Source organism: Pogoniulus pusillus, chromosome 37 (genome assembly GCF_015220805.1).
Source record: "Pogoniulus pusillus isolate bPogPus1 chromosome 37, bPogPus1.pri, whole genome shotgun sequence".
In the NCBI taxonomy this organism is placed as follows: Eukaryota; Metazoa; Chordata; class Aves; order Piciformes; family Lybiidae; genus Pogoniulus; species Pogoniulus pusillus.
Window position 1 is genome coordinate 5,303,937 of NC_087300.1, and position 10,680 is coordinate 5,314,616.

The following is a 10,680-nucleotide window of genomic DNA, read 5'->3' on the forward strand; positions in this document are numbered from 1 at the left end:
CTCCATTCTCTGGAGTGATAGCATTCAAAGACAGAAAGAAAAAACCTCAGGCTCCGTAGTGGTTTGTAGCCTGAACCACAAGACACAAGACTTTTCTGTGATGATGGGTTTGTGAGATTGCTCCCACACCTGTTGTAATTCTGCAGCCTTCTAAAGGCCCTTCAGGCTTCTCCCTTGCTGCCACAGCAGCTGGGGCACAATGGGTCAGACCCCTGAGCCTGACTGCTCGAGTGGATCCTGCCAGTCTCTGCCACGGGAGTATATGGACTGCCTCAGGAGAGCACTGTGGGGGGTGACATGAGGTCAGGTTTGGCAACAGTTTTCATCCCCTTGCTCCTGAGTAATGCTCCAACACCCGAAACAGTGCTAAGGCATGAGAAAAGCCATGATTAGAACACTCTTCTGGGTGCCAATTGCCAGCTCCCAGCACTCAGAGCTCTGCAGAGGACATGAAGGCACAGGGGACATGGACCTTGGTCCTGAAGAAGAGAAATGCAAAGTTACACCCTGATGCCCACCCAGCTAGGAGAGAAGGCAAAGGCCAAGGACCAGCCACCACAGCATGTTGGTGCTCCTCCAGACAGCTCTGCCAGATACAGCCACAGGCAATGGAAGTAAAAATAACGCTGTGCTGATGCCAGTCTGCTGGGAGCTGGGGAGACAGCATTTGGCTGCGTTTGTCACCGTGAGCTGCAGCTCCACGGGACCCCAGGGCTGACAGAGACTCTTTTGGCAGTGGGTGATGTCCTTCCACAGCACTTACTCTCAAAACACACAGCATGGCTGTCCTGCTCTCCACACCCTTGGGGCAGCAGGGTCAGGAATGCTGCCCAGACCAGGAGAAATTCCCATGTACAGGCTCGTGAGAGAGGGGAGCAGAGAGCTCCTTTCACATCCCTGCTGCACGGCTCTGCCCCATGGCCCCAAGGGCTCTGGCACATAGCAGTGCTCTTTCCACTGAAGCTGTTGAGCAGGCAGCAGTCTGCAGACCCACACAGCTCTCCCCACCAGCCAGGGAACATCTCACGCTGCTGCAGCACTTTTGCTGAGGTCCTCTCAGCACTCCACAGAAATTAACCCTTGCAACTGAAGGAAAGATGTATTGCATTACTTCATGAGAAGCAAAAACACTGAGGGGGGAAGAAAAATCCCACCCACAAATATTTCTCATAGTCCTCAAAGAAATTAACAGAGGAGATTTGGGAGTAAGACCCAGAAGCTCTGATACTGCTTTAGAGGAACATATCCAATGTGGTGAATCTAGCAACTGTCTTCCTGTACTACAGCTCTCACTGGCTGTACTTCTGTGGATGTATTTGAAGAGCCATCACACTTTTTGTCTGACAGAGTTAGTCTTAAACATGACTGAAAAAACTGCTCCAATTTAAAACTAATTACCTATTAAGGTAAAAATAAGTATGCAAAGACATCTGATGCAATGCCCTGACTCTTTAAAACTCATCCTGCAAGTGGCTGCAAAAGATGCAAACATGTAAACCAAATTCATTTCCCAGAGTTTTGCCTAGCTAGGAATTTGAGATCCAGCACAATCTCAAAGCCCCACAGCCTGCAGGGTGGGCGAGAGGTACTGACACAGACTGAGCTCCAGCTAATAAAAAAGCACAAAGGACAAATTTCTATGGAATCCCCACCCCAAAACTACAGTGAAATTGTAAAAAGCAGCCCATTGGCTTTCTCATACCTTGTATTGATCCCCTAGTGAGGAACAGGCACATCCACAGAGCGTCTGACAACTCTTGGCCACGCACATGACATCTGCAAGAAGACTTTGGTGCACTTGTTCAACCCTTTGCTCTCAGCCGCTTCAGGCACAGATCCCACAATGAAGCCAGGCAGCTCCAGCCAGCCCCCAGATGCTGACAGAAGAGCCAGCTCCAAAAAAGAAAGAAATGCTATTCTTCAGTCGGGGTGGCTGCTGTTCACTTTGCTCCCAGAGCAGCTGCTGCAGGGATTAAAAACCAACAAGACTTGGAGGAATGATAACCTGGCAAAAAACGATCAAAAGCAGATTGCCCTCGGTGGAGCTGCCAGAGGTCAAGGAAACAAGACCTGGGTGCTGGAGATGTTGCACAGGTGTCTTTAGCAGGCAAAATGCTCCATAAGAAAGGTGGTGAAGAGGGGGGGAAACAGAAATCTCAGTTAAAAAAAGGTCATTAGATTTGGCACACACAGTGGCACTCACCTCTGCAGCACGCGCTCGCAGCAGCCGCTGAGCCAGGGACACTGTGTTAAGCAAAAGGCTTACAAGAAATAACACTTGTTTTGACCAACACCAAAAATAAAGTGATATCAAGGAACATGAAAGATTCATGAGGCCTGATCTAACATGCACATTACATCTTGTGTACAGCATCAGATGCTTTAACGCTGCCTTTGCAGCCCTGCAATTCCCGCGCGCGGCACAGTGGGTTGGACGGGGGAGCCTGCTCTCATCACTTCAAACTCAATCCAGGGGGAACTTTTGGGGGTAGAGTTTACACTAATGGCAAAGGATAACATCTGATGAAGCACAGTTTGCTATATTTTTGCTTCTGTGCCCAGGTGAGAGCTGTGCACACAGGCAGAGTTACGCTCGCTGACAAGCACAAATGGGAGAGACGCTGAACGCCCATAAATCAGCTCTGCGGAGCGTGGTGGGAGTTCACTTGAAAGCCCAGATGACCTCCTTCTGTTTTTCCTGTAGATGCACATACATGTAAAACATGCAAAAGAAAGAGATGATGCTGACCAGAGCCCATCTCATACTCACTGGTGTAAGCTTGAAGAAATCTTGTCCCTTTCAGAAAGGCCAAGTGTCTCTAAGCAGCAGTATGAATCTGAGTAAGAGCAGACACTTTCATCCATGGACATTTAGCATTTTAAACCAAAGCCCTAACACCCTCTAGTCCTCGTCTGGAGATGGCCTGTGGCAGAGCAGCCCATTTGTGGCATCCCTGCTGCAGCCAGCTATGGTCCTGGCCTGGATTTGGGCAACCAGCTCCACAAACAGCTTAGAGTTAGCTAGCCAGGATACACTGGTTTTAAACAGCCCAACTGTAAGAAACAACACAAGGCAGATAAGAAGTAATTCCACAGCTGTGGACTTCTTCCCTGGGTGCCATGACCCAAGCCTATCTCAAGTACCTGCAAAATAACAAAGCTGAGCTTTCCCAAGGCTCCTCCAGCTCCAAACAACAGTACTGTCAATGTAAAGTTAAAATACATGCAAACAGCATTAGCACAGAATTCAAATACATGCTCAGGCAGTGCTAAAAATCTCTCCTCGTGGGAGAGCTGGCAAGTAGGGATGAGCAGAGTTAGGAACAAGATTCTAAAGTGTTAACATCTACGCTCCAAATTTACATGGAAAGAGATTCCAGAGCTTTCAAGGCTGCTGCAGCTGGTCAGTAGGCAGCCTGCACTGCTGGTGCTTTACTGGGATCAGTGGGTAGCAGTCAGCAGAGAAGATCAGCTCCTGTGGAAAGCAGTAAGGCATCAGCAAGGATGTGACTGACTGTGCCCAGCAAGGCTACCTGCTGTGCCATAATCACTTCTGCTGCTATTACAGAGCAAGCACTCTCTGCTTTGGCAAGAGGCAGCAATAACCAAGACAAGAAATCTGGAAGGAAAGTTGGATGCTGGAACATCACCACCTTTTCCTAAGCACTCAGGCAAGCTGAGCAGCAACTGCCCACTTTTTTAAAAGGAAAAGAAGTGATACTCTGCTGACTATTGTCTGCCATGCAGAAACCTGCAATTTCCTGAAGTTGCTGACAACCAATCTGTAAGACAACAACATCTGGGGAGCACAACTGCCCTTGAACACCTGGGGAGCACAGCCAGGCTGCTCCATTCCCAGCCAGGACAGAGAACATGAAGGCACAGCTCAGCCTCCTGTCTTTCTGCGAGCATGAAGGAAAAGCTGAGATCCCATCAGGGATGCATCTGCCTGATGCCAGCTGCCCCAGGTGGCCAGAGACTCCCTCGCTGGACCCAGCACAGGCAAGGCAAGTAGGTGCCCAGCAGGCACACGCTGGGACTGTGTGCCTGCCCCACCACATTCAGGGCACTAGCCCCAGCCTAAACACCAGAGCAAAAGCAATGCTGCTCTGAAGAGCATCTGCTGGGGTCAGACACTGCCCAACAGCAGAGAGCTCCTGCAGCTCCCTCCCTCCTAGGGTTACAGCCAAAATTTCACACCAGCACAGACCTAAAACACACATTAAAGTGCAAAACACTTTTTCCTTCTCTGCACATTCTACTACCTACTTTGTGTATTATTAACTATTTGTACATCTGCTTTACTTCAATATACCATCACTATACCAACGTCACAGTCCTGACTTCCTGTGCTTCACCCTGATGCAGTTGTCCAAGCTCACACTTTCACTTTAGTGAGAAACAAACACCACCAAAAAAAACCCCAAAAACCAACCCACAAAAAAAACACCAAACACCCCCAAGTCTCCCTCCAGTAATTGCTATTTAATCCTTGACCAAGGCAACTAACAAGTTCTTCTGAAGAGAGGCAAAGCTTTGGGGCATTTGATTTTTAGAGCAGCTGAGCGCTGCAGCGCCGCAGAAAGAAGATATATAAAGTGTGTTTTATTTTTGCTGCTCAACAGCATGAAAGAGCTAATGCAGCAGGGCTGGCAGTGCCTTATCCAATCTGACAAACCGAACCACCCAAGGGTGCTCGTCCTCCCCAGCACTCACAGCACATCTCATCCATTACCAGAACGCAATGTGAAAACTGCCCCTTGCCTTCCATGGATCAATATAAATGCTGCTTGCCAGCCAGGTTAGTGCCAAAGGAAGAGGCTACTGCAATCGCTCCTGCTATGGTACAGCAGCACAATCAAGCATTCAACGTAAAGAAGTGGTTTTTTTTCTTTAACAAATAAAACCTCCTTTGTTCATTTCCAATTCTGTTTCTCCTTCTCCCGAAGCCTGGCTAACCGCGAAGAAATCCTGAAGTAAAGGCTGCAGTTAACAGCGCTACCAAAACAAGAAACACAACGCTACAGTCATGTGGAACACCAAAGAATAGCTAAAGGATGATTTTCGGAGTTGAAAACTCATTTAGATGCCTTCATGATACATTGTTTCAAATCCTTGAATCATCCAACCCCTTTTTTTCCCACCAGAGTGCATCATCTAAGCTATTTCTTCTGTTCAGCTATTTAGAAAGAAGTAAACACCCAGGAAATACAGCAAAACTTTTGGAACACAGGATCTCTGCCTACCACAGCCCTAAAATTCCGTGCTTTCCTACAAAAATCAGTCTGGTTACAAAGAAAAAGAGCCGAGCCTGTAACAGAAGCTGACAAAACAAAACAGTGCCCACGAAACCTTCCAGTGAGATTCCTCACTGTGCTCTGCATGCCAGGGGAAGTTACCAAACCCTGAGCTGCAGCATTTGCTGGCAGGTTCGTACCACAAAGCCAAGCATTGCTTTACACACTTCTGAGCGCCAACGTTTAATGAAACAACTGCCCGAAGTGATTTCATCTTAAACTACCACTTGACTAGAAATTTAGACACAGAAGTGAACAGTTTAGCGTGAGCTGATGCAAAACAGCTACAATTTAAGAGACACCCAGAACGTGGTAACTGGTGACATTTTCTATTGCAACGGCACTGCTTAAGTATTGTACACAGCCCTCAAAGGCACAAAATCCAACAAAATCCAACGGCAGCCAAGAATTTTCACGTACAAATTTAAGTGCAAGCCATTTGATAGGTAAAAATACATATATATATAAAAAAAAACCCAACACATGCAAATTCCTATGCAGGATGTGACCATGAAAACCTTTAAGGCTGTTTTCACAGCACACGATTTGCAGCAAGAGTCAATTAGGGAAGCTAGCAAGTGCCAGATGTTCAAGAACATTTAGGGTAAGTTCTCTGCCGAATAAAGCCAAAGAATTTGGCGCTTTTTTGTCTACTGGATTTTGCCTATTTCATCAGTGCAAGAGCTCTCTGTATCTTTCATAAGTTCTCCCAACGTACTGCAGGAATCAAAGCATCTGCAGAAGCAAACACAATCCTCACATGCAACTTTTCTCGACACTTGCTGAAAGAGAACAAGTTTAGAGATGCAAATCTGATTCTTCTAGAAACAGAGCAGTAACGACATTTTCAGCCCTTTCTTGGCAGAACCACAAAATATTAGGGCTTGAAACCGCGAAGACGTGACATCAGAAAACCCGAGAGCATGGTTTCAGAAGAAAGAAGGCATCCTCTTGGCTAAGCCGGTGCATTTATGACTTGTGCGGTAAGCGGAACGAAAGTTGCGTTTGGAGCGTTTCCTGCCCAAGCTGAACCTCGGTTACGATCAGCAAAGCATCGCCGCTCGGCCGGCACCGAGCCCCCGCTGGCAAGACCCTAGCTCGGTTTGGCCACTTCTACCTGTGCCGGGCGAAGAAGTCTCGCCGAATCGCCGTTAACGGAGAGGCGCCACCGGCCGAGCTCCCCGTGGAAACCGACGGCTACCGGGAACCGACCGGGCGCTCGCGGCGACCTGCGCTGCGCTCCGGGAGGAAGAGCCCGAGGAGGGAGGGAGGGAGAAGTCCCGTTGCAGCGAAGGCGGCGAGGATGCCGCCGCCGGGCTCCTCCGGGCCGGTCCGTTCCCGGCTGGGCGCCGCAGCCCGCAAAGACGACACAAGACCGGTTCCTGGGTAAATGGTTTATGTAAGTAATAAAATATTTACTATAACATAAATAGAAACGTACCCTCGCAGTCTACAGTGGTTTTGCAATAAAGATACAAACAAAAACCGAAACCCAAGGGGATGGACCGGACCCAACCCACCCACGGGGGGACAGAGCTCCGCGCGCGGTTAGAAAATAAATAGAAACGGGCCGGGAAATGGTACCGAGGCGTCCCCCGCGCCGGGCCGGGCGGAGCGGGGCCGGGCCGGGATGGGGGGGGGAATAAATTAGAGATCGCAAACCTTTGGCTACTGCTGCTGCGGCCGCGGGCGGCTCCGGCGCGCAGGGGGCCCGTGTCGGGCGAATAAATACAGCGCGGAGCGGCCGCGGCTGAGCTGCGCGGCCGGGCCAGTCTGAGGAATAAATTAAAGCGCGGCTCCCGCCGCCCGCGGCAACTCCGCCGCCGTCGGGGCCGCGCCGGCGGGGCCGGGAAGTCACTGCACGGCGCCGGGCAACGCGTGGTGCAGCGGCGACGTGTCCGCCTGTGCGTAAACGTCCTCCATGGGCGGATGAGGGACCCCGGCCGGCGTCATGCGCTTCTCCTTCTGCCGCCGGTTGCAGAACCAGACCCGCACCACCTCCTTCTCCAGCTGCAGGGAGTCCGCCAGGGAGGTGATTTCGTGCGCCGAGGGCTTGGGGCACTTGAGGAAGTGGTTCTCCAGGGCGCCCTTGACGCCCACCTCGATGGAGGTGCGCTTCTTGCGCTTCCGGCCCTGCGCCGCGATCTTGTCCAGGTTGGTGGGGCTGCCCGTGCTGGAGTCCGTCTCCTCCAGCCACTTGTTGAGCAGCGGCTTCAGCTTGCACATGTTCTTGAAGCTCAGCTGCAGCGCCTCGAACCGGCAGATGGTCGTCTGCGAGAAGACGTTCCCGTAAAGGGTGCCCAGCGCCAGCCCCACGTCGGCCTGCGTGAAGCCCAGCTTGATCCGTCGCTGCTTGAACTGCTTGGCGAACTGCTCTAGGTCGTCGGAGCTGGGCGCGTCCTCGTCCGACGGTTCGGGCGGCCCCAGCGGTGGCGGCGAGGCCGCTAGTTCGTGGGCTCCCGCCTCCTCGGCGCCCAGCGGGTCGCGCAGCCCGTGGTGCAGTGCAGGCGCCGGCGGACCCAGCATCCCGTTGAGGCCCGCATAGGGCTGCGCGTAAAGTAACGGCTGCCCCGACGGCGGCGACATAGGCGGCAGGTGGTGCGCGCCGCCCTGCGCCCAGCCGCCCGCCGCGCCGCCCGCCGCCGGCTGGTGCACCAGGTGCGGGCGGTGATGGAAGGCAGCGGCGGACAGCTCCTCGCGGGGCCCCGGCGGGCCGCCCTTGGCGTGTTCGGCAGGCGGGAGGTGCGCGCCGCCGCCGCCACCCCCGCCGCTGCCCCAGTCCGTGCCGGCGCTGGGCAGCCACTGATGGTGCGCCAGCCCGACGGCGTGCCCGGCGGCGGGGGCCAGCCCCTGCAGGTACTCGTGGTGCATCATCTTCTGCACCTCGCGGTACGTGGTGCCCTGGTGCAGCCGGTCCCCGTCGGGGTGCATCAGCGCGGCGCTGCGCGGCAGGTACTGCGCGGTGGCGGCCATGACCGTCTGCGCCGCGCCGCCCCGCGCCGCGCTTTAGAGCCGCGCGCCGGGCCGCCGCGCTGCCGCCCCGCCCCCGCGCCCCATTGGCCCACCTGTCGCCGGCGGCGGCCCGCGCCGCTCCGCCATAGGGCGCCGCCGGCACGGGGCGCCGCCCCGCGCTCCCCGCCGCTATTGGCCTGCGGCGGGCGGCCGCTGCCGACGGATTGGACGGCGGAGGCGCTCGGCAGGGGAGCCCGCGTGCGCCCGCCGGCGGGGCGGCCGCCGATTGGAGGAGGGCGACTCATTCATGCCGAGCTGCGAGCGGCCACATGGGCCGGCGGAGAGCGCGGGGCTCGGCGCGGCGGGCTGCGTGGCTGCTGGCACGGCACTGGCCTGTCCCCTGGGCACGGCACAGCACAGTCGGCATTGCCGGGCACGGCAGCAGTGGCACCGGTGTCAGGTGCAGGGCCAGACGGTGCCGGCAGCGCGACGCAGCGCGCCCCGGCGCGCTGCTGAGCCTGCCTAGCACCGGGCTCTGCATCTCACAGACCTGTGGGGGCATCGGCCACATCCCCGAGGGTGTCTCTGTCCCTCCTGCCCTGGGGTTTTGCTGCAGAGCACATGAGCAAGGTGGCTTCCTGCAGCTGCTGTGCAGAGGGAGCCCCAGGTCTTTTGCCAGCCAACCCTGCAGCTTCACAGACAGTGCAAGCCTTAATTTACCTTTTGGTAAAATGCAGACCCTGGATGCTGGGAAGTTGGGAGCTCCTTCCTAAACACCCCTAGGATAAAGCATCGAGGGCCAAAAAACGAAGATCTGAAATGATTTGGGCGGGTTTGGGCGTCACGGGAAATGTGGGTCTTGGAAGCAGCCTCAGAGACAAGTCTCTGAGCCTGTTTGAGGGTTGGCACAGGATAAAGGGTGGAGGAGTTTGTGGGAAAAGACAATGACAACCAGCAGCGAACGTGCCTGGCAGTGCTGGGAGAGGGGCAAGGGACACCTTAATTAACCCAGCTCCAGACTTCATTTAGGGCTTGAGGCCCAAAGTGGCTCAGGATGGGCACCAGGAACATTAATCACTTCTGAAAATGAATCTTCGCCTCTGCGCTCCCGTTTGTAAGATGGGAGCAGAGACTGACCTTTGCCAAGGGCTTGGGCGAACAATGAACCATCAGATCAATATGTGTACGAGTGTAACATGTCAATGGCCACACACAGGTGCCCTGCTCTCTCCCAGTGGAGAGGAGATGCCTGGGCAGGGTGGTTGTCTGCTAAGGACATGAAGTGTTGCTTCCTGAGAAGGCGTGCCCCATCCCTTCCTTCAGTTTGCCGTTCTGGTGCACCAAAGCACTTCTCTGGACTCGGGTGACTCCAGTCCTGCACACTGGAACTACAGAGCCAGCAGACAGAAGAGCCAGTGTTGTCTTCAGGGCTTGTGGGCACTGAGTGAGGCTGCTGCAACACCCACTCCAGCAGTTTTGTGCTGCCCACTTCTAACCTCTACTTGCACTAAGTGCCAGCATATGATGATGGTGAACCCAGCGCCTGGTGCTGCTGGGTGGCAGTGCCCTACTGGCCTCCTCTCCTGGTTTACCCAGCCTCTGGAACTGCTGGCTGTCTGGGATCATGCCAGTCTGGAAAGATCCATCTCCTCCAGGTTTGCAGCAGGCAGGGTGACAACAGCTAGCCCACCAGGAGCTGTTGCTGTCCCTTACCAGCTGCAGGCAGGATATGTGCTGGCCCATTGCAAGGGCTCAGGCATCACATCAAGGGACTGGGCAGCTGCTGGCCCCTGTTTTGCTGAATCATGGAATGCACAGCTACAAGAGTGACACGTCTTGCTGCTGGCAGGCTGAGTTCTGCACTCTCCTTGCCAAAACAGACAAGTTTGGGATTGAATGTGTGTGGTTTGGGCTATGAGGCGATGTGCAATTGGTTCCTTTCACTGCAGCCATATCTCTTTTCAGGTGCACAGCCCTAGAAAGAGGCTGGGCTTTGCAGGAAAGATGGGTTTCATAGATCATGGGGCATATTTCACCAGGAGAATAATGGTCTTTTCCCCCTTTTTTTCTTTCCTGAGGAATCCTCTGCAAGCTCTGCATACGTTTGCAATGAATATGAGCCTTTCAGATGATCCAGTGACATCCTGTAAAATATCATACTTGGTTAAGCATTTTCTGTGTATTTTTTTCCTGACCTAGACTCATATTCATGTCAGCTCCTCATGATGCAGTGCCATAATATTCAAATTCTTGGTAGCCAATTGCTTTTGATATTTATATCTACTTTTAAGGGGATCACAATGAATAAATGTACCCAGTTCTAACTTTATGCAAAATAAGCTGTGTGCAAACCTGTAAATCATTAAGAGAAATGAATTGCTTCCAAAGGCTGAGGACTGGATCATGCTTCAAACTTTTATCTGTTTATGTA

General features: G+C 53.4%; 1 protein-coding gene across 1 annotated transcript; it reads right to left on the reverse strand.

Annotated features, from left to right (window-relative positions):
- Positions 1 to 6,676: 6,676 nt before the first annotated feature.
- On the reverse strand, positions 6,677 to 8,293 carry POU3F1 (POU class 3 homeobox 1). The gene has a single exon (XM_064172631.1). It carries the CDS (start codon positions 8,268 to 8,270, stop codon positions 7,152 to 7,154), a length of 1,119 nt encoding a protein of 372 aa, XP_064028701.1. The 5' UTR covers positions 8,271 to 8,293; the 3' UTR covers positions 6,677 to 7,151.
- Positions 8,294 to 10,680: the final 2,387 nt, after the last annotated feature.